Genomic DNA, 25,595 nt, shown 5'->3' on the forward strand with positions numbered 1-25,595 from the left:
CGTTGACTTCTTTGTACGAGAGGAGATTTTCATCAACCATAACCAAAATTGCATAACCAGTATCGATATAAGTATTGACTAATTCAATATTCTGTTCTAAAACAAATCGGCACTTGAATGCCTTTTAGCAATATCCATGTTTTGTGACATTTTTTTCAGTTCAGTGTGATAGTTCTGATATAAAATATTTGGCTAATCTGTATTGTACACTGATTGGCCTTGTAACCCCTATACACTACACACAAGATGTTGATTTACCGCTTTAAAGGTAGAAAAAATATCACAAAGGTTGATTTTTGAAAACCTTTTTCCAAGTAAGACAAAATTTAATCTTTTATTTATTTTTCATTATTATTAGCTTGCTAGCTACAATACATGTATTTATTATTTGAAACAATGATTAAGAAGTTGTGAAATTTGCATCAACTTATCTCAATCTAATCCATTTTGAATATCTGATGAAACTCCCTCAAACGTGCATTGACCAATTTGTCAATATTTTACTGGGTATATGTTCGTGATCAATGTAAATTCTTAATGTAATAAGCTTCCGGTTCCTGATACAATAAATACTTAATTTATTTCCAACTCTTAGAATCTCTTCCTTATCCTATACCTATTTCATTCAATAGGTTTCTGGTGTCCAGACACTTATAATATATATTTAAATGCTTTTACAACTGCTATCTTTAGTCCCTACTCGTGTCATGTCACTGTTTAGTAACATGATTGTATCTACCTATCTACTGAAAAAAGATGGATTAGCAGTATACATTATACAATTACTGTCTTTTAATTGTGGAGGTGTATACGAGACTATACGGACCTGGTCAAGAGTTTGTTCGTCGTGGGCGCTGGCCGAGGTGAACAAACTCTTGACCAGGTCCGTATAGTCTCTTGTACACCGAACACAAAAGGCGATAAGTGCTTTGTAATATGGCCAACTAAAACAAATGAATAAAAACAATCCCAAGGCTCCTGTCCAAATCATGTCGGCTAAAGGTTTCAAAGTCGGCTGCAGACTGACCTTTGACATTTAAATATGGCCAGAATAGTTTTGCTCCACCTGAAGTATTTTTCTGGGTGTTCAACAAGTCTTTTTTCTTCGAAATATTTTGTAATTTCTCTTAGTTTATTGTAGCGAAACGTTGTTGGGGTATCTCGTCTACCATACTATAAACAAAGTGATGCCGAACAATCGTTTGTTTACAGCATTCTGATTGGCTGCTGTCCAAAGTAACACGTTTCTTGATTGGAAGCAAAGATAAATAGCACGAACAGGTCCGCAATGCCTGGGGAATTTCCCACCTGAGCTATATTTAACACGAACAGGTCTACTCACTGATAGGTTCTTTTGAGACAAACAGGAAAGTGGCCAATGAAAATTAAGGAAACACTCCAGCCAAATTACAATATTGAATATGCGATGGATTGGAAGATAGACTGCATAACCAGTACACAGGCATTTTATTACAAGTGATTTTTGCTCTGTGTCCCAGTGCAAGGAAAAACTTACTCCACTCCTTTTTTATATTATATAGAAATACATGTACCATAAATGCTGCGAGCTTTGTTTGCTTTATATACAGATAACAATGACACAGAATCATGGTAAAATTATTTGGGCTCACGTCTGTGGGTGGCCTTCAGTATTATTTTATCAAAATGAATATAAAAACACATAAATACACATAAAAAGCAAAGGTGAGCGGCAAAATTGCGCCCATTAAAACACAAATATACATATAAAAAGGCAAAGATGAGTAGCATACGCTCATGCAAGTATTAACTTATATTTGAAGATATATCAATTGCTCAGGTGGGAGGGAGGGAGGTTTTCGTTTTCAAAAACAGTGACTCTAGTTCATTTTTAATTAAATTGTACTAATCAACATTTTTTTAAAGATGGCGACAGTGTTGTTTTTTTCTGATGAAGATGGGGCCACTAATGACCAATCAGGTTTGACCTTTAACCGCTGACCCGTATGCAATACCAAACAAGGGAATGTGAGCGGAGCCTAAGCTATGAATCTGGAATATTGGTGACATGAGCAAAACTGTGTTTGTAAACAAACTTTTATTTACGTGACTGCAATACGTAAATATACTTAAATGAATATCAACCATCCAAAAACACTAAAACGTGAGGGGTATCACGTATTTAATGCATAATTATCATTATCCAAGATGAGATTTATTTGTATAGCAGCATTTGTTCAGTATTTTTCCATATCATCAATGTAAACTGTGTATCAGCAATTTTATATATCATAAGTCGATCAATAGCGACGGTACGAGCAAAGAAATTCGTGAATTATTGCTATTTCGCAAAAACGATAATATCACATAAACAACAAGGGCATAACCATTATCTCGTCAATTAAAATGAGATAGACAACATAATATATAGTGTATTTATTTTAAACATCTGATATTTTACCAGATATGGAGAATTAATCAATATATCAATTAAGTATTGATTCAATATATTTATTTCAATTCAACAGACCTAAGAGCTAAATTGTAGAATTGATAACAATGATAACAAAAGTATACTAATATAGCATTACAAAATATATATAAACAATGAAAAGCATGCCAACAGTAGAATTATAATCATCTAAGACATACTGCCTATAGGCGATATTTAAAACAACGCATAGTACATATCACTTGTCATTTCACACAATACATACGTATCAGGAACGCCTAAAAGTGTTGAGGCGAAGTGTCGTCTACAATACTACACATGTACGTAAGAGGGGAGGTTATTCCGGCATGTCACAATCAGGTAAAATGTTAAATAACTCACACAGCAAGTCTGTCTAAGCTATATACCATTGTCCCCTTTCTTCAAATAAGTTCAGTATCAAAATCACACCCACGAACAAAATGCTTCTTACATAGCAACATAACTTAATCATGTAGTATTTTGTATCGAAATACAAATGAATGAATTTATTATATATCATAAATGTCTGTTCACACATTATGAGTAAATGTTAAGGTATTTGATTTTAATTTTTGTTCTTGCATATTTATCTATGCCCCATTTTTCATAATTCCTCGGAAACACTTATGTTTCTATCGACTGGATTTACGTTATTTTCAGAAGAATATCAGCTTTTGAATTCTAGGCCTAAATGAAAGTCGTCTTGAAAGTAGATGAAAACGATTCCAATGATATTTCGTTCGAAAGAGATTCCAGTGTAACCGGTCACATCAGTGTCGCTAACTAATTAGCAGACGATTTTCAACATTACAGGGGCTTGCTTTTGTAAGGTAGGCCTTTGATATCAGTGAATAACCTCAAAACTTAAATCCAGTATACATACACACCCGGAAAACATGTCGATACTCCCGATTTTTAACTTTTTTTTTAATTTTTTTTTTTATAAATACTGAATTTTAAAGTTGTCGTGTCTTGCATTTCTGGAAATTCGGAAACGAGCCTCTGTGAGTGTGACGACTTTGAAAATTTGATAATTCCTAGATCAAGAACAGCACTTATAGTTATTTGTGTTGACTACATTTTTTTAATTATAAAATATTACTCTCATAACTTGTGAAGTTGCTTTATTTTTTGTTGTGGATTATGTATATAAATGCTAGCATTCGAAAGCTCTCTAGGCCAAAGTAACTAGCGGCCATATGTTTTGACCTGCAACACCCGGGGCTGTATTCCTATACTGACCGAATCACTGTAAATTGTAGTATACAGTCTCATGAATACAATTTGGTTTACTAACGACATACAGACAAATGCAACACAGAATGTAAATATATAAAATAAAACATATTATAAATGTGTATTGTCACTGTAACAAAACCATGATATAGGAACATTTACAAACACCAACCATTCAGATATAATTTAGGTTATGTGTTATGTATCAGTGACAGTCTACATATACTTGTGTAGATGATTTAAAGTAAACGAAAGGTATATTTAAACAGAAGATTTGCTTTGGATATTCCAGCCTACACGATATGGGCAGCTGGTCACGCTTTCTAAAAAAAGACTATGATGTCATCATTCCACGAAAGCACACTTAAAGCAAGTAAATAATTTTGCTAGGGAACTTTCTGGATTATTTTTAACAACTTATCCTTGGATGCTATGTGATGTGTCCCAACAACTGCATTAGTTACTGATTAAGCCATCTCCTACTGCCGTACGACTGTTGGATATATATATGTTATATCCCACTAGTGGAATATGATCTTCCGGTCTTTTGATTGGTCAAGAATTCGAACTTTGACCCGAGCTGCAATTGTTATTGACGTCATCAAAAATAGAATGACGTCATATCACCGGGTCCCGGCCGTCACCTGTACACATTATTTGCATGCAAAAAATAATACTTGGCCACGTTTCCCTTTGTGGTAGAAACAGGTCAATGAAGTTAACAATATGGCCTGGTATTTACAAAGTGTAGATTAGAGAAAAATCCTTCCTCCCCGGACGCGCGGTCATTGTCCGCCGTTTAGACAAGTCGACGGTCTTAACAGGACAAAGTAAGTCCAGTCAGTAGAAACCAGTATAGGCCGTCTAGGATGTCTTCATTATGTCAACATTAATTATCAAATAGAAGTCCATAGTGTACACATGATTTGTTAGTTTTCTACCAAAGGGTTGACTTTCAGGGTATGGTTCTTCAGAAGTCTATTGAAGGAATTAACCCGTTCCAGTTGACAGTTATGATTTGTATATTCAAGAGCGTCTTGTTATTTCCACTTGTATGAGTTGATGTCATTAGGACGCACCTGTTTTAAGATTTTGTTAGTTTTTATTATATATCACCGGAGACGTCTGTATTCTAGAGTTTGGAGACCTGAAGATTTAAACGTTTCTGGGTGAAATATGTTCTCAGCGTTTACTGATTTTTTGTTCATCTCCTCAGAACATTCTCGATTGTTCTCATATCTTTTATAGTCAAGGTATCTCGATCATCAAGCAGTGTGTTTTTTAAATATCAACACTCCTGCGTATCATACAGTAAATAAGAAATTAATACGAAGAATATCAAAAATAAAAAATAAAAGCAAAATAACAATAGTGTGACATATATACGAAATAATAAATAATATGTGAGTGTATTACTACAGTAACATAACCATAGAATAGCAACTTACAAACACCAACCACCGAAATATAATCTAGGTCATGTGTAATGCATCGGTGACAATCTACGGATACTGTCTTGTGTAGATTTAAAGTAAACGAAACATATATCTAAAAATAAGATTTGCGTTGGAAATTCCAGCCTACACGATATGGGGAGCTGGTCACGTTCACTAAAATTAAACTATGATGTCATCATTCCACGAAAACACTTATATAGCTAGTAAATAATTTTGCCGGGGAACCCTCTGGATTCTTCTTAACAACGTATCCTCGGATCCTATGAGATGTGTCCAACAACTGCATTAGGCGCTGATTAAGACATTGTCCTACTACCAGGCTGCCAATTCAGATACGGATATCGTTATATCTTACCAGGATCTATAAGGTAAATATAAGTCAGCAAATATATGGTAAGCCATAAGATAACACCGAAGATGATGAATTATTAAATTCTCAACATATATAAGGAGAACTGAACTTCCGAATAATATGCAAATGGAACAAATTCCAGGCGATATCTTGTCAACACAAGGACATATATATCAATGAGTTATAATTATGGTAGTCATAATTACCGGACCTGGACCCAGAAAATGTCAATGAAGTTAACAATATGGCCTGGTATTTACAAAGTGTAGAGTAGGGAAAATCTTTCCTCCCCGGACGCGCGGTCATTGTCCGCCGTCGACGGTCTTAACAGGACAAAGTAAGTCTAGTCAATAGAAACCAGTATAGGCTGTCTAGGATGTCTTCATTATGTCAACATTAAATATCAAATATCAGTCCATAGTGTACACATGATTTGTTAGTTTTCTACCAATGCGTTGACTTTCAGGGTATGGTTCTTCAGAAGTCTATTGAAGGAATTAACCCGTTCCAGTTGACAGTTATGATTTGTATATTCAAGAGCGTCTTGTTATTTCCACTTGTATGAGTTGATGTCATTAGGACGCACCTGTTTTAAGATTTTGTAGGTTTTTATCATATATCACCGGAGACGTCTGTATTCTAGAGTTTGGAGACCTGAAGATTTAAACGTTTCTGGGTGAAATATATTCTCAGCGTTTACTGATTTTTTGTTCATCTCCTCAGAACATTCTCGATTGTTCTCATATCTTTTATAGTCAAGGTATCTCGATCATCAAGCAGTGTGTTTTTTAAATATCAACACTCCTGCGTATCATACAGTAAATAAGAAATTAATACGAAGAATATCAAAAATAAAAAATAAAAGCAAAATAACAATAGTGTGACATATATACGAAATAATAAATAATATGTGAGTGTATTACTACAGTAACATAACCATAGAATAGCAACTTACAAACACCAACCACCGAAATATAATCTAGGTCATGTGTAATGCATCGGTGACAATCTACAGATACTGTCTTGTGTAGATTTAAAGTAAACGAAACATATATCTAAAAATAAGATTTGCGTTGGAAATTCCAGCCTACACGATATGGGGAGCTGGTCACGTTCACTAAAATTAAACTATGATGTCATCATTCCACGAAAACACTTATATAGCTAGTAAATAATTTTGCCGGGGAACCCTCTGGATTCTTCTTAACAACGTATCCTCGGATCCTATGAGACGTGTCCAACAACTGCATTAGGCGCTGATTAAGACATTGTCCTACTACCAGGCTGCCAATTCAGATACGGATATCGTTATATCTTACCAGGATCTATAAGGTAAATATAAGTCAGCAAATATATGGTAAGCCATAAGATAACGCCGAAGATGATGAATTATTAAATTCTCAACATATATGAGGAGAACTGAACTTCCGAATAATATGCAAATGGAACAAATTCCAGGCGATATCTTGTCAACACAAGGACATATATATCAATGAGTTATAATTATGGTAGTCATAATTACCGGACCTGGACCCAGAAAATGTCAATGAAGTTAACAATATGGCCTGGTATTTACAACGTGTAGAGTAGGGAAAATCCTTCCTCCCCGGACGCGCGGTCATTGTCCGCCGTCGACGGTCTTAACAGGACAAAGTAAGTCTAGTCAATAGAAACCAGTATAGGCTGTCTAGGATGTCTTCATTATGTCAACATTAAATATCAAATATCAGTCCATAGTGTACACATGATTTGTTAGTTTTCTACCAATGCGTTGACTTTCAGGGTATGGTTCTTCAGAAGTCTATTGAAGGAATTAACCTGTTCCAGTTGACAGTTATGATTTGTTTGTTGAAGAGCGTCTTGTTATTTCCACCTGTATGAGTTGATGTCATTAGGACGCACCTGTTTTAAGATTTTGTAGGTTTTTATCATATATCACTGGAGACGTCTGTATTCTAGAGTTTGGAGACCTGAAGATTTAAACGTTTCTGGGTGAAATATGTTCTCAGCGTTTACTGATTTTTTGTTCATCTCCTCAGAACATTCTCGATTGTTCTCATATCTTTTATAGTCAAGGTATCTCGATCATCAAGCAGTGTGTGTTTTTTTAAATATCAACACTCCTGCGTATCATACAGTAAATAAGAAATTAATACAAAGAATATCAACAATAAAAAAAAAGCAAAATAACAATAGTGTGACATATATACGAAATAATAAATAATATGTGAGTGTATTACTACAGTAACATAACCATAGAATAGCAACTTACGAACACCAACGACCGAAATATAATCTAGGTCATGTGTAATGCATCGGTGACAATCTACAGATACTGTCATGTGTAGATTTAAAGTAAACGAAAGGTATATCTAAAATTAAGATTTGCATTGGAAATTCCAGCCTACACGATATGGGGAGCTGGTCACGTTCACTAAAATTAAACTATGATGTCATCATTCCACGAAAACACTTATATAGCTAGTAAATAATTTTGCCGGGGAACCCTCTGGATTCTTCTTAACAACGTATCCTCGGATCCTATGAGACGTGTCCAACAACTGCATTAGGCGCTGATTAAGACATTGTCCTACTACCAGGCTGCCAATTCAGATACGGATATCGTTATATCTTACCAGGATCTATAAGGTAAATATAAGTCAGCAAATATATGGTAAGCCATAAGATAACACCGAAGATGATGAATTATTAAATTCTCAACATATATGAGGAGAACTGAACTTCCGAATAATATGCAAATGGAACAAATTCCAGGCGACATCGTTTTAACACACAAATATAGATATAGCAATGAGTGATAATTATGGTAGCCATACTAACTGGATCTGGACCAAACAAATATCAATGGAGTTAATGTTATGGCCTGTTATTTACAAGGTGTAGAGTAGAGAAAATCCTTCCTCCCGGGACGTGCGGTCATTGTCTGCCATTTAGACAAATCGACGGTCTTAAATAACTATCTTAACAGACTTTCTATCGCTGGGTTGACTTTCAGGGTATGGTTCTTCAGAAGTCTATTGAAGGAATTAACCCGTTCCAGGTGTGTGTTATGATTTGTATATTGAAGAGCTTCTTGTTAACGCCACTTGTACGAGTTGATGTCTGTTTTAAGATTTACAGGTTTGTTATCAATTATCACCGGAAACGTCTGTATTCTAGAGACCTGAAGCTTAAACGTTTCTGGATGAAACATGATCTGAACGTGCTTTTTTTTTTAATCTTTTATATTTATAGTCAAGGTGTCCCGACCATCAAGCAGTGTTTTTTTTATATCAACGCACCTGCGTATTATTATGTAAATATGAAATTAATACGAAGAATATCATAATTAAAAAAGGCCAAATAACAATAGTGTGACATATATGAAATAATAGATAATATGAGGGTGTATTGCTACAGTAACATAACCATAGAATAGCAACTTACAAACACCAACGACCGAAATATAATCTAGGTCATGTGTAATGTATCGGTGACAATCTACAGATACTTGTGTAGATTTTAAGTAAACGAAACATATATCTAAAAATAAGATTTGCGTTGGAAATTCCAGCCAACATGATATGGGGAGCTGGTCATGTTCAAAAAAATATCAATGGAGTTAATGATATGGCCTGTTATTCACAAGGCTAGAATAGAGAAAATCCTTTCTCCCGGGACGCGCTGTCATTAACCGCCATTTAGACAAATCGACGGTCTTGAATAACTATCTTAACATACGAGAGTGTATTGCTACAGGAACATAACCATGGAATAGAAACTTCTTGTATCGGTGACAATCTACAGATTCTTGTGTAGATTTAAAGTAAACGAAGGTACCTCTAAAAATAAAATCTACTTTAAATATTCCAGCCGCCTACACAATATGGGGAGCTGGTTGCGTTCACTAAAAATAGGCTGTGATGTCATCATTCCACGAAAACACATATATAGCTAGAAAATAATTTTGCCGGGGAACCCTCTGAATTTTTCTTAATAATTTATCTTATGATATGTGTCCCACCAATTGCATTGGACGCTCATTAAGCCATCGTCCTATTGCGGTAACGCCAATACATGAATGGATATCATTATATCTTACCAGGAAATAATAAGGTTAATATATGCCAGCTGAATTATATTAATAAGAATGCCGATAAGGGTATCGTGTATGAGATTAATGTGCTGACACCCGAAATAATTCTATACTCGCGTGAAGGAGATCAATGTGCTGACACCTGAAATAATTCCATACTCGCGTGAACGAAACAAAAGCGTTCTCCCCCAAACTCACTCTATACCTCTAACTTGCGTGTATGATAGCAATGTGTTGTCACCCGACATAACTCTTAACTTGTTCTGCATTTTTAAAGTTAAATTTTTTAATTAACCTCTTTATAACTGCGGCAATGGCCATTTTACATGAACCTTCATGTTCCATTCATATAACTTATATAACAATTATTAGATAATTAACCATGAATGCATAATAGTAGTTGTTAACAATAGTAAAAGAGGTGATTTTCAATCATTTACAACGAGGAACTAATCTGATATTACATAAATATTAGAATAATATTATAATCGACTAGATGAAGGTGCGTGCAGAATAATAAGTTGTTTGTCATTTTGTTGTTCATGGACTTTATTTTGCGGGTTAGGATGATTATTAGTAAACACTATGCCGAAGGTTGCTGCTGGGAGTTCGAGGTTACAAGGATTCCCGCAGCAATTCTTTCAGAAGATCATTTTCAAAAAGAAAATCAGCTAAAAAAATCGTTATAATTACGTCTAGAAATGGTTTGCTATTAAAATCAAAATTTGATTATACAATACATTTTAATATATCAATGAATAAAAAATGGCAATTTTCAATCTATTAAAATGTCTTTGTAATTATGTACGTTCGTCTTAAAAGCTCCTTTTTTCCCAGGAACATGTATACATAATAGTTGTTCAAATATACTGGAATTTCATGTGCGATTAACATCCCTGTCCTTAATTGAACTGTTTAGTTGTCATAATAGGATATATTTCATTGAGGAAACGTGGCACCGCGTAAATCGTTTATTACATCAAAGTTGCCAACTTTTTGTTATTTTTTGTAGCTCGCAAATGTGTATAACGGTACAGATAGGTATGTAGTGTTTATCATTTAGCGGGCTGATATCGGTTGTTGATACACATCCATAGGAAAATAAAGAGTTTTGTTGTAATATTGTTTATAATGTTTATGTGCCACACGAAATGATTTGATTTTTTTTCATATCTTTGTATACCATATAAAAGTCTACCTGGTTCAAATATATATATACATAAAACAATAAATCATAGCTTTTTCAGCCTCTTGTCGGCCAAAGTGTAAAGCGGTCAAGCGTTATTGACTCATTTATTCGCATTTATCAGTTCATATAAGATAAATGTTCTTTAAAACAAGCATGTTCCAGATTAGTGGGGCAAGTTCCCTTAAGATCTAATCAATGGGGTAGTTTCCTTTAATATTAATCAAGCAGCTTCAGGACCCTGATTTTGGGAGCATCTCAAACATCCCTATGACCTAGTTAACCACATTGTGTAGCTAGCCTGCAGCCATTTCAACAGGAACGACAACATTTTTGAATCCATTGGTCAATCTCATACAATCGTAAGCCATCAAGCCATGGGAAAGACACAAAAAAGACCAGGACAGGCTCGCCAACCTAGCAAATGCCCGAGGCCGGCCCCAGCAAGGTTCGCGGAGGAAAATGGCACAGAGACCAATTCCGAACCACATGTTTTCGAGGAGCCGAGGAATTAGATGGCTAACATTGTGGAAACGCCAACTGGATCGTCAGGTAACACGTCAAGATGTGGGGGGTCAGCCGATGAGCTGCCTGTCGAGTGGGTAACGGGCCCAGGTTGTGTGTCAGGCCCGGTGCCGGTTGTTAATGTGTTTGACGCCATCGGGGACCACGTTCCTCTAAAACTCAGAGAAAAAATTTGGGCTGGGGAGTTTATCGGTCTAGGTGTGCTTTTGAAATCGGATAGGGATCTTACCAGGGAAATGGACCAGGCGGGGGCGAAATAGTGATGAAGGGTGGACAACTGGTTGTTCAAAAACACCTCGAGTCTAGACCAATTTACAATATCAATGTTTGGACCAGTGCTTTCATGGTTTTCATGAGTATAATGCTTGAAAAACAACCCGGAAAAGCACAGGAGTTACTTAAGTATATGAGGGATATAAGGCTGGCAGCAAACAGGTCGGGTTCCTCATGGGTCAGGTACGATGAACAGTACCGAATTAAAAAAGTTCGATATCCAAGTTCTTCCTGGTGGTAATAGATAGCGAGCTATGGCTCCTATACGTAACGTCGCAAAGAGCGAATGCTCTTGCTGGCCAGCCGAGGGCTGGTAACGACAGTAACATGTCTCCGGGGCGTAGCACACATGCAGGCAATGTTTCTGGAGGTCACGAGGGCGACAAAAAACAAACTGACAATTTTCGAGCACATGGAGCAGAATGCTGGGGGGTACAACAAAGGACAATGTGCATTCGGGCCTAGATGTCGATATAGACATGCCTGTTCAGCATGTGGGAGACAACATCCACAAACACAGTGTAGACAGAGACCCAGGGGAAACGCATCTTCTTAGGCAGAACATGGGTTCATTGTATTCTTTAGGGAGGTCCCAAGTCAATCTGACTCATTTGACAAGGCTATTGTTATCTTACCCATATCATAATGTAGCTAAGGAACTTGTAAATGGTTTTCAGTATGGTTTTCCTTTACAATATAGTGGTCCACGTGTGCCAACCTGTGCTAAGAATTTAAAAAGTGTTAACAGTGATTTAGAAACAGTCAGAGCAAAAATACAAAAGGAGCTATTAGCAGGGAGGATATGTGGCCCATTCATTAATCCACCATTACCAACTCTACGCATTTCTCCCCTTAGTTTGGTCCCTAAAAAAGATGGGGATCTTAGAATGATTCATCATCTCTCATACCCAGCTATTGAATCTGTGAACGATTTCATCGACGACAGTTCTTGTTCAGTCAAATACTCCAGTGTAGACGACGCAGTGGATTTGGTACAAACCTTGGGTAGGGGTGCACTTTTGGGCAAAATGGATATAAAATCCGCCTTCAGACTACTACCAGTTTACCCAGGCGATTTTGATCAGTTAGGTTTTCAGGTGGACAATCTAATTTATTTTGATAAATGCCTTCCCATGGGGGCCAGTGTTAGCTGTCTATTTGAGAAATTTTCTACTTTCCTTGAGATGGCAACTAAACAGGATAAAGGACAGCCATCAGCATCCTTGTTACACTACCTTGATGATTTTTTATTTGAGGGGGATAAGGATACATCTCAGTGTATTGGGTATATGATGGCATTTCAAAAAAATTGTAAGTTGCTTGGAGTTCCTCTCGCTGACAATAAAACAGTGGGTCCATGTACTGTCCTGACATTCCTGGGGGTAGAATTTGACACAAACAACATGATAATTAGGCTTCCTTTGGATAAACTATTAGATCTGAAAGAAAAGATCTTGGGCATTTTATCACTTAAACAGATTACACTCGAAAAACTCCAGTCGTTGATTGGCTCTCTTCATTTTGCATGCCGTGTTGTTAGGCCAGGCCGAGCATTTTGTAGACGGCTTATTGATGCTACCAGAGGAATTAAACAACCTAAACACAAGATCAGGGTTACCTGTAACATGAGAGCAGATCTACATTCCTGGCTTGATTTCCTTGACGGGTATAATGGGGTGACAGTAATGCCTGACCGATTTTGGACAACAAATGAAACATTGGAATTGTTTACAGACAGTGCGGGTGGGAATGACAAAGGTTTTGGTATCTATTTTAGTAAAAGTTGGGCTTTTGGCCCATGGCCACCCGTATCCTTAGAAATATAACCTTTTTGGAATTGCTACCAGTGTGTGCCGCCCTGGCTATTTGGGTTGATGAGCTTGCAAATAAAAAAGTCTTATTCCATATCGACAACAAAGCTGTAGTAACTATAACTATAATAAACAAACAGTCGGCAAAAGACCCTCTAGTTATGGTGTTAGTCCGTAAGCTTGTTGTAAGTTGCTTAAAAGCTAACATATTACTAAAGGCCGAGCATATACCTGGGTGTGTAAATACAATTGCTGACTCAATTTCTCGTCTGCAGTGGGACAAATTCAGACTTCTGGCCCCAGAGGCAGGCCCATGTCCAGTTCAAATACCACCCCACGTCTGGCAGATCTAGATTCGGAAGTCGGTAGGCTGTTGGAGAACTCTATGGCTCTAGGAACTCGGTCTACTTACCAAAATGCACTCTGTCAGTACGAGCATTACTTAAGTCTGTATGAGCTTCCTAGGGTGTGGCCAGCACCAGTAGATCAATTGTGCAACTATACAGCTTATCTATCCTTAAATCAGCGTTCCGCATCCACCATCAGAACGTATATTAGTGCAGTGAGTTATGTACATAAAATTAAACGTGTTGAAGATTCAACTAAAAGTTTTATTATTTCAAAGCTATTGGAAGGTGTCCGCAGGGGAGGGAATAAACCAGACATCCGTTCCCCTATTACCAGCCCCTTGCTAAAGAGATTGATAGATTCTCTTGACTCAGTGTGCACCTCTTATTTTGAGGCTGTTTTGTTCAAAGCTGCCTTTTCATTGGCATTCTTTGGTTTTTTACGTGTAGGTGAGTTCACAGCACCAAGTAGCAATTCATCAACTTTTCGTCTCCTACAGTTAGGAGATATTTCATTAGCTGTTGATGACAGTATGTTAAAGGTAATCATAAGGGAATCGAAAACAGATTAAAGAAGGGACTCCCACACTTTGTTGATTAAAAAGTCTAAACTCGCACAGATATGTCCAATTTTGTCCATGAAGTCATACCTTAGCAGGAGGCCAGGCAGTCTACCATCAACACAACTGTTCCTTCATTTTAATGGGGATTTGTTGACTAGATATCAGTTCTCATCTGTTTTGAGAAAAGCCCTGGCTTTCTGCAATATTAATTCAGGACACTATCGTTCCCATAGTTTTCGGATAGGGGCAGCTACTGAAGCTGCTAAGCATGGCATCTCTGAGGACATTATCAAACAATGGGGTAGATGGAAATCTGGAACTTTTAGGTCTTACATTCGTTTGTCATTTCTGTAGCTTAATGGGGGGTAAGTCCAAAATCTAATTTTGGCAAAGTTTTTCAGGTCATCGCACAGACTTCTGGATAGTGGGATCTTCCATCGTGAGATGGGCTTCAAATCGGGCCTCAGCCAGACCGGGGGGGGGGGGGGGGGGGGGGGGAGACATCCCTTGGGCTTCAGCGTACAGGTGTTTGTGTGCAATGGCATGGAGTCTCTGGCATGAAATGGGAGCAGCTTAACGCCAAGATGGAGCAGTTATTACAGATGTCAGCACCTCCCCAATATCTAGTTTTACATTTGGGATCAAATGACTTGGTGTCTGTACCATGCAAAGAGCTTTTAACTGATAGTAAATGTACTATCTTAAAGCTGAGAGCATTAATCCCCCTCACTACGTAGTGTGGTCAGACATTTTGCCTCGGCGTTATTGGCACGGAGCGAACAAACCTGTCAAAATAGAAGAAAAAAGAAAGATGTTAAATAGTAAAGTTAAAACAATCCTCATGAAAGAACAGGGTCGTGTAATCCGTCATCCAACTATTTCGGTGAAGGAATTGTCGCTATATAGATTAGATGGGGTCAATCTATCTGCTTCGGGCAATGATGTGTTCCTCAATGATATTCAAGGGGGTTTAGAAACATTTGTGTCCCACCCATCTGTAACAGTGTTCCCACTTGTCTCCTAATCTCATGTGTCCGGGGGGAGGGGAACCCATGGGTAAAGGGAGGGGGAGAGGGCCTTCTTCGTGGGTGAGTCGGTCTAGACCGTCTCATGTGGCGGGATCCTTGGGATTCAGACTCGAAGGCGATCATTGTTGACTTCAACCCAGTTCTAGGTTAGGTCTCATCCATGATTTACCATTGGAGGACAGGAATTTTTGTCCACTCTTCGGGAAACCGGGGGGGGGGGGGGGGGGGGGGGGGATGCATGATAGGTCTAGGTTAGGTCTCATCCATGATTTACCATGGGGGGTCAGGAATTTCAGTCCACTCCCGAGAAACCGGGTGGGGCGCTCTAGCTACTTCACTGGTGTTAATTACCACCGGGGAGTTTTTTGTCCACTGTGGAAAGGTTATATGTTATATAATTTACCCTAGGGAGAGGAAATAGATACATACAATTTATATACATGTTTATGGAGACAATGAAGAAATTACGGTATAAATTATTCTGGGTTGTTGTACGATTGCTCCCACTCAAAAGCTACTTTGGGGGGATGAGGCCAACCCGTGCTACCTGGGTGGCGCTTATGTGCCATATATGTATTGGAGAATACAGGTGGTCAGTTTCTGAATTCTTAGGATCCTGCCAGACATCGCTATGGCCTAATATATAGCAATTTATGTAAATTTATGGATATCCTAATTGGGTAAGTGTAAAGGCACTAGTCATAGATCACTTTAGTTCATTAATAAATAATAGTTTATCAGACTGAATTTCTTATTGTCTTGTTTTAACTACTGATAGGACGTATACCACATACATACTGTTACCTAGCTACACAAACGGACAATGTTTCTATCCATCCATATCACAAGACAGCAGTATGCCACAAATATGTAATGTAAAAGTGTGCACTACATGAAAGGGACAGCGTTTCGTTTGTGTATCAGGCAAACGCATATGCCTGGCGGTTTTGAAGGACACGCATTTATATATTATACCAAGATAACGATACCCGCGTTTGATAATGATTGACTTCAAAGCAATTATACACTCATTAGTCATTATGAAAAAAGTTAGACTAATGACTAGTGACAGAAACTTGGTCTTGGACACATATGTAAAACGAAACTTAAAAATAATTTCAAGTGACACATTTAAAATACGTTAGCCTGTTTATAATGACATGTAAGTTTAAATTTCTATTTGTCTTGAAAGATTCATGATTAATATTGATTCTTTTATATGAGGGTTATTAAGATAGTGAATGACCAGAACTGAAACTGTTCATATCATTTTGTACTAACGACTACACAACGAAACTTTTCATATCATTTTGTACTGACGATTACACAAAGAAACTTTTCATATCATTTTGTACTAACGATTACACAAAGAAACTGTTCATATCATTTTGTACTGACGATTACACAAAGAAACTGTTCATATCATTTTGTACTGACGATTACACAAAGAAACTGTTCATATCATTTTGTACTGACGATTACACAAAGAAACTTTTCACATCATTTTGTACTGACGATTACACAACGAAACTTTTCATATCATTTTGTACTGACGATTACACAAAGAAACTTTTCACATCATTTTGTACTAACGATTACACAAAGAAACTTTTCATATCATTTTGTACTGATGATTACACAAAGAAACTGTTCATATCATTTTGTACTAACGATTAGACAAAGAAACTTTTCATATCATTTTGTACTGACGATTACACAAAGAAACTGTTCATATCATTTTGTACTGACGATTACACAAAGAACCTTTTTCATATAATTTTGTACTAACGATTACACAAAGAAACTTTTCATATCATTTTGCACTAACGATTACACAAAGAAACTTTTCATATCATTTTGTACTGACGATTACACAAAAAAACTTTTCATATCATTTTGTACTGACGATTACACAAAGAAACTTTTCATATCATTTTGTACTAACGATTACACAAAGAAACTTTTCATATAATTTTGTACTAACGATTACACAAAGAAACTGTTCATATCATTTTGTACTAACGATTACACAAAGATTAGTCATATAAGTGAGTTCACTTAACAACTTAGTAATATCACTTAACAACTTAGTAATATCACTTAACAACTTAGTAATATCACTTAACAACTTAGTAATATCACTTAACAACTTAGTAATATCACTTAACAACTTAGTAATATCACTTAACAACTTAGTAATATCACTTAAAAACTTAGTAATATCACTTAACAACTTAGTAATTCACTTAACAACTTAGTAATACCACTTAACAACTTAGTAATATCACTTAAAAACTTAGTAATATCACTTAACAACTTAGTAATATCACTTAACAACTTAGTAATATCACTTAACAACTTAGTAATTCACTTAACAACTTAGTAATATCACTTAACAACTTAGTAATTCACTTAACAACTTAGTAATACCACTTAACAACTTAGTAATACCACTTAACAACTTAGTAATACCACGTAACAACTTAGTAATACCACTTAACAACTTAGTAATACCACTTAACAACTTAGTAATACCACTTAACAACTTAGTAATATCACTTAACAACTTAGTAATATCACTTAACAACTTAGTAATACCACTTAACAACTTAGTAATACCACTTAACAACTTAGTAATATCACTTAACAACTTAGTAATATCACTTAAAAACTTAGTAATATCACTTAACAACTTAGTAATATAATTTATTCAAACTACGAAGTGACATCACATGTAGTACCGCCAGTTTGCTTTGAAAAAGGGCGTCTCGGTTATGAAGTTATGTTTTATTCAAACATCTTTAATAATGCACTTGGCTACGTCACTTATTTACCAAACGTTGTCATTTCAAATGTCCATACACGCAAATGTGGTTTCACAATACACAAACAATATCTACAAATATGTCCATGACATTTCTGATACATAGACTACAGAAAATGTTTACTTAGTAAAGAGATACCCAGATGCCCAACTCTGCTTATCTCGATATTCAAGTGATAATGGCTAATCTCCTGATTTCACCGATAATTCAAACCAATTTCAGCTGAAAAACACTCATAACCAATTTTGACTTCTTCTATTTAAAACCGCGGGACTGGAAGGTTTCCTTACTGTTCGTATGGTCATTGTATATGTACGTCTGACTGTTACTATTTTTAGCGATTTCCCTTTCATCCAAGGATGTTTCTTAACTTTGAACAAAAAGTCTTTCATTCCTCTTCAAAATAAGAAAGATTTTAAGGGAAAATTTGAATATCTCCTATTTTGGCTCCCGGGAATTCAGATCCAAAAATCCTACTAAAATTATTCCCTTCCACAAGGATACTTCGAAGTTTTTTCAATAACATTTTGTCTATCATTCTTCTGTAAAGGCAGAACATCAGAATCTGCACATAAACTTGGAAAAGAGAAATGCCATCTCTAGTAACGAAAGTAGAATGATGCAGGCACGCATGTAGCTTTTACACTAAAAGAATTGTTTACTTTCACTTTCAGATTTTCGCACAAAATGGTAGGAGGCAAACACTGGATTCTCATTCTAACAGAACTCACACTCCTGTGTGTCGTTGTTGTAACAGTTAACGAAGAGAACCAGAGAAGGATCAACGTTCTGCGCGAGCTTTCCAGTAAGTTTCGAGAGTTTCGGTATAGATCCCAGTATGGCGTTTTATATATGCCACCTCCTAACAGCCCATCGTCAGTAGTCTACAATCCGGACAACCCTTCCCTTATCTTCAACAATCAAAACAGAGGGATCTTGTACCCTTCCTTTCCATCAAGGAACCTCCCTGCCCAGTTTCAGCATAACTATGCGGCTGCAAATCCAGATTATCGTGGGAACGTTTATGGCATCGCACTCCACCGGCCTGGAACATCGACTATTCACACCGAAGACTTACTTCTCAACATGGTGTTTGAAAGAATGCTAGAGTGGTATAAGAAGTATTATGGACAAGACCCATCTGCAATTTACCTGTTCACACACTTCATCCCGTGTCCAGAATGTACTACAATCATACAGAATGCTTTGACAACCACTCTTGTCGATACGAATGGAAACATTATCCCTCTGTATGTCGGATTTAGTCAGCTTCTCGGTGGAGTACCAAATGAAAACAGAAACGAGGCTAGAAATCGAATGAATAACTTGCGAAACATCTTAAATAATCGTAATGGACGTCTATTCGATATAGGTAGGACCGTGCCTGGAACATCAACTGCAGCATGTACGGAGTGGGGTATCCCAAGACGACCCAAACGACAGGCACAAACCACTGGCGAATGTTCAGAGGATGAGTTTTTCTTCCTTCGAATGGACTTCACAACTGGAAAGGTTCAGGTTGTTTGGGACCTGCCAAATATAAACCTTGGCAGCTATGCTTGGGTTGGTCTTTATGACAAAACGGGAACTAGGAAGACTTCGGAATATTTGTCGAAGGAAAAGGCTGGCATCAAAACGTTTAATTATTACATGAGTGACGGTATAGAGGCTCGTCTGTCCGATTCCTACAGAGAAAATATTGTGAGGACATCCTATCCGTGGAACAACTGTGGATTCGGATGGCGCAAAATGAATAAACTTCCTGTATCATATGGAGATGTATATATGGCGTTAACAGTTGCTAACGGTTACCCTAAAGTTGGAATAGCGTTCTGCAAAGGACGAGGTGTAGCTAACAAGCATGACTACGTTATCACACAAAATTTTGACCAGGCTTTTGCGAATAAATATCAAGGCTACCAGTGGATTTCGGAACTTAGCACTGCTTATACACATATATATAAGTACACATACGGGGAGAAGAGTGTCAATGTCTGGGGGATTCCGAGTGAAATACGTGTATAGCACTACATTTAAGTACAACTTCGAGGAAGTTTACGACAATGCCTCTCCATTTTGGACACCAGGGGGATGTACTGGTGTAGAGTCTACTTCGGAGAATTCCTACAACAAGGATCCTTGTAATGCCGGGACACTTCTTGGTGGAGATAACTTGGTCTTAGCTGTAACTGTAATCCTGTGTTCTCTACTGGTTTCAGGCTAGATGACAAATGTCTATACCTTGGTGAATTTACGACCCTGGCCATGGGTTATTATTTTGATAAACAGATAACTCCTGTACTGTATGATTATAGGCAGCAAAAATGAAAAACAATGTATCCTTTCATTGGCATATTAATTATGAAGTAGTACACGCGGATTTTCTGAAAATATGTTTACACAGGAAATTCAGTTTTACATGCAGCACAAAAAAATGGATGGTAGCAGACGAGGTAAGGTAACAGAAAAACCCTAATGTTGAACATTTGTCAAAACAAGATTATTTCTGCCTTTGGGATAGAGATATTGAATTTCAAATAGGTTTCAGAAAATGTGTAGGGAATTGTGTCATTTTGGGTAAATATTTTTATTTGGTGGTTATATGGTTTAAACAAGGCTGAAGAAAGAGAAATAAAAAAATAAGTTTATTCATCCTTCACAGCTGTATTTAAATTGTTCAGGTGGTATAGATAACAAACTAGATCTTCTTTTGTATATATATGTATGGTTTTCTGACTATGTTTACATATCAAAAACATGCGCCATATTTTTTAGAATTGGGCACGTTTACTGTACACTGCTATACAAATATAGGCACTGAGTTTCAACCAGTGGGAGGGTGACTTTCATTTAGATTTTTTATGCAAATGCGTTGAATCCGGGGGATGACAACATTCCTGACTTTGGAACGCCGCATTACTTTTAGATTTCATACTCTTGCCCCCTGGCCCTAAAAACAACTTTAATTCCAAACAAACAAAAAACTACACACAACTTGACACTTTTGCGACAAAACACCTGGTATAAAAAGAAGGTAAAACGTTTGTGCAAAACATACTGGTAGTTGGCGTGCGTGTTGTCTATGACGACACGAGGAACTATATTATTGCTTCCGGCATGGAGAAAATACCCACAAAGTCCCACAGCAAATACTTGTTTCAAAATCGTGTATATCATTTTACTGCATACCCATTAACATTATATTGTACATTACATGCTTCTTATTCTTTTAAACAGAATTGTATTTTACACAAATATTATGCATGCACTATTGGAAATTTGTTTCATAGCAATTGTATAAGGCTTTGGCAGATAAAATCTGCAGTAATCCGATCGTGAAATAAGAGGTAATTGTTGTTTTTTCCTATTTGCAAATTGTGTACAGCACATTGTTTTAGCAGGAAATTATGCACATTTTATTGTACCATAACTAATTGCATCAATAGTTGCTGTGAACACTATCATCTAATTTGCCAATGGTTACCTGCTTACGAGGAGCAATGCTGTCATAGGCATTTTGTAAATAAAGAGACCTCCAGATCTTTTCTATAACAACAACTGTTATGTTATTTTTTTCATTTTAGATTACAAAGTATACGGATGGCTAAAGTGATATATTATTTTAAAAAGTTCAGCACCGATGTAAATGTATTTTTAGCAGAACAAATCCGATAATTGGTGTTACATTTGAAGTTCATAGCCATGTTTTGTTTGTCTATCAAATAAGCCTTTACCATCTTACATACACTAGAAGATCTTCCTTACCTATGCTACTGTTACTCAAACATCAGCGTAGCTTATGTTTGCACGGAGAGAAGAGGAACATTGTTTTATCAAAGAGGTCTGTGAAGAAAAAAGAACAGACACAAAAATTCAAAATAAATTAAGTTTTGAAGACCCTTTATCATTGATATATAATTGTCTATAGAAATTTTGTCAAGAGAGGTTAGTTGGTAGGGTTTTAGTTCAGTAGCTTTAAAGGGACATCATTGTAAAAACATTATTTTGCATTGATTGTACTTGTTGTATACACTTTCAGATAAGTTTCTGTGCTATCACAATACTTACATGGATTTTCAGTGTCTAGCTGGACCAAACGATTTAGTTTTGGAAACCAAATGTCAATCAACAATTACAGGCAATGCTGCAGAAAATGTGCACCGTTCATTATTTTATAATTATTAATCAGCATCTTTATGTATATATGTCAGCGAAGCCCAATTATCATTCTCCAAAAGGTACTACACTTCATATATGTGGTGTCTGGGTTCTTCTACAGAAAAATACAAAAAAAAACCGTATCTGGAGTCATTTGGGTAATTTATTTTCACCTGTATGTGGTACCGGGGATTCACTTGTGTCAGGTGTCAGCTGGTCAAACAGGTATACAATAACCTCTACATTTACGTCACACTCACATACATTCCAAGCAAAGTGGCAGTAACACACGAGACTTGGCGACGTCGATCGTGGATGCGGAGCGCGGATTGCGGATTGAAATCAGCGACAACATTATATGCAAAGTAATACTAATTAGACTCAATATATTTCAACTTTTATATATGCAATATAAAACATAATAGTACAAAAAGAAATGTGTTACCGTGATGTTGCTTTCAAGTAAAGAAGTAGTAAGAAGAATCATCAAGAGGGTGATCGCATTTACGGTGGCGGTCATCTAAAACTTTTATTTGGCGAACCAATCGGTCCTGCTTTTTACAGTCATTAGTTAGGAAAGACACATAAAGTCTCTACTTATCATGTTTTCATAATTTACAAACATCATACGCAATCATAGATTACCCATTAACACTCGAATGTCATCATGACGTTCGATCTCTCATTCGACCGGGAATAGGAATGACTATGGGTTTGTTACCGTTTTAACCTATTACATAACATATATATCATAAAATACTATTTCTTTGTCCTGATGGTTTTGATTTTACCATGGGCAATAGGCATGAGTTGATAATAGGAAACCGGTCGCCAGATCCGTGACTAAACTGACATTTTGACAAAAGCTGTTCCTTTGATAGAGCATTGACATGGTGCAATAACTGATATCCATGAACTTGTTCTTTAACCCTTTACCCTTCTTCTCTCGTAAACTTCGATCACCTTGTGCGCTATGATGTCTGGAGTGAAGTACTGAACACTTACTCTCGTGGAATACATGTAATGGTCTTTTCTTTCATATCACGCCGTGTTGGATAGAGTTTGCCCATATAAGATAGCTATGTAAGTTTAATGAATCTTTCACCCCTTTTTGGGGTAAGATAGCGGGATCTCAACCCGAGGGGGGAGATTGTTAAATTCCCAAACACGAGGCTTGCAGAGGTTTCGAGGAAGTCGATAGCCTCTGACAAACATTAATTTGAGTTTGTTGTTATCTTAGCACTCTGACAGTCAGCTTATTCATGGTATACCATTTTTTCTCATCTTTCCAAATATGTAATTGGTTTTATTATCGGCCACCGAGAAAAAATACAAAGTTTCTATATAGTTTAGCCATGCTGGATCGATTTCCCCATGTATTTCCCGAAAAATGTGTGAGAAAATAGTCCATCGTGTGTTAGGTATGTGCGATAGGGAAATTCTACCCGAGGGTGAAAAGTTTGGGCAGCCTCGGTTCTGTCCCCAAATTATACACCCGAGGGTAGAATTTTCCTATCCCATATACCGACATATCATCATCGTTGATTTTTCAAAGTATTGTTGACAGAACTTCTTTTTCTCAGATGTTGATAATTTGATCACATCCACGTCATAAGTCGGTCAAGTTACCACAATTTATTTGGCGAATTATTCTTTCGTTCATCACTTAAAGGGACAATTTATTCAAGTTTGTTTACTTTTTTATCATTTCACAAAATATTTCATGAAAGTTTACTTCAGTTATCCTTATGAACTATCCTTGGTCATATATTGATACAAGTTTATGTTTTCCATGCGTTTTTTAATTAATTGTAAGGGGGATCATAATCGTATAACCATACGATTTATATGCAAATGAGCAAGTCGTCTCTACACCTTTTGTATACATGTGTGCAAGCACAGCCCCGTCTCGTGACTGTAAACAACATTGGTTTGCATTTGAAGCTGTTAGCGGATATTTTAAATATAGGTTGCGAGTCTCGTACCAAACGTAGACAGTGAATGGATAAACAAAATATATGGAGAATTACTGTTAGGTCATGAATATAACAGATGTGAGTTTTTCGAACGGTTGCGACAACAATGAAGAAGTTCATACAGTTGCGAGCGAGTTTGCCGAGACTTGACCTAGATCGGCCTACGGAGTAATGTTGAGTGCGATATTTTGGTTCTGCACAACTTCCATTATCATAATTCCATTCGTACTTGTTATAAGTATTGTTCTGATTACATCATGGATGAAATAAATCACCTAGATTGGTGTTAGCGTTTGTTTGCATTCGTACACAAATGAAAATACAATCTTTTTCTGCATACGTATCGGCCGTATAAATGCATGTGTGTACACAATTACATGAACACGAATTCCCGTTCGATGACCCTGGGAAAAACCTATGTTTGGTCGATTTGAATTGTCAAAACAATAAATCATTATTGAATCTATCAATTATGATACATGTAACAACTGTTTGCCACGCATGTTGTTAAATCGAAATCCAAAGAAATAAGTATACATCGGATATACCGTGTCGTCACTTACAACCAACTCTGTTCCCGCCAGAGGGCGCAACAAGTTGCACTATATTTGGAGTATAGCTATATTTGACGTGGGCTTTCCCAAAACTTAAACAGTAGAGATAATTATGGACCGCAAATGTTTTTGACTGGATATATGTTTTATCGTTTCTGTCTGAATTATAAAAAGCATGCTTGACTAAATTGTCCCTTTAACCATAATACGAATGAAATTTGTACGCAAACTTACGGTTTGCCAAAATTGGGTATGATCTTTCTTTTTATTATAAGTATTTCTAATAAAAACGTCAAATAAATGAGATTTTTTAAGAAAATGAATGGCTGAGGGATATTTTTGCCAGAAATTTGGAAAGAAAAAGACTCTTTCATTATGTGGTAAAACCTCAGCAAGCCTCGGGTTTCACCACAATTTACGACATTTCGAGTGGAGTGTCCCTATTCTACATACACACATATGAAATAGTCTTATAATCCGATAGGGACCACAGAACCAATAAAAAATAGATTGTGGTGGGTTTTTTTTCTAATTTGGATAAAAGATTTCATAGGAAGGAGAATGCATCGGGGCCTAATGATTGGATATTCAGGTGAGACGGAAGTTTCCAAATTTTTATGTGCGGGGTGGGCAATACACGTAGATATAAAATATATAGAAAAAAATTCCTAACCTGTTTTTGTCAGGGGAAGTTAATTGTGTAATTTGTTGTAAATGTAGGTGAATTTTGGGTGCTGAATTCAATACAAGATGGTG

The 25,595-nt window shown here is 36.6% G+C and overlaps 1 protein-coding gene across 2 annotated transcripts; it reads left to right on the top strand.

Annotated features, from left to right (window-relative positions):
* The first annotated feature begins 5,361 nt into the window (after nucleotides 1-5,361).
* LOC117337876 lies at nucleotides 5,362-21,706 on the top strand. 2 transcript variants are annotated; one of them, XM_033899013.1, is made up of 2 exons: nucleotides 5,362-5,513; nucleotides 18,826-21,706. In XM_033899013.1, the coding sequence occupies exon 2, from the start codon at nucleotides 18,839-18,841 to the stop codon at nucleotides 20,174-20,176; it is 1,338 nt and encodes a 445-aa protein (XP_033754904.1). In that variant the 5' UTR covers nucleotides 5,362-5,513; nucleotides 18,826-18,838; the 3' UTR covers nucleotides 20,177-21,706. The 2 variants fall into 2 exon arrangements, with proteins under 2 accessions (XP_033754904.1, XP_033754903.1); XM_033899012.1 differs by lacking the exon at nucleotides 5,362-5,513 and adding an exon at nucleotides 8,012-8,146.
* Nucleotides 21,707-25,595: the final 3,889 nt, after the last annotated feature.

Source organism: Pecten maximus, chromosome 11 (assembly GCF_902652985.1).
Source record: "Pecten maximus chromosome 11, xPecMax1.1, whole genome shotgun sequence".
NCBI classification, from domain to species: Eukaryota; Metazoa; Mollusca; class Bivalvia; order Pectinida; family Pectinidae; genus Pecten; species Pecten maximus.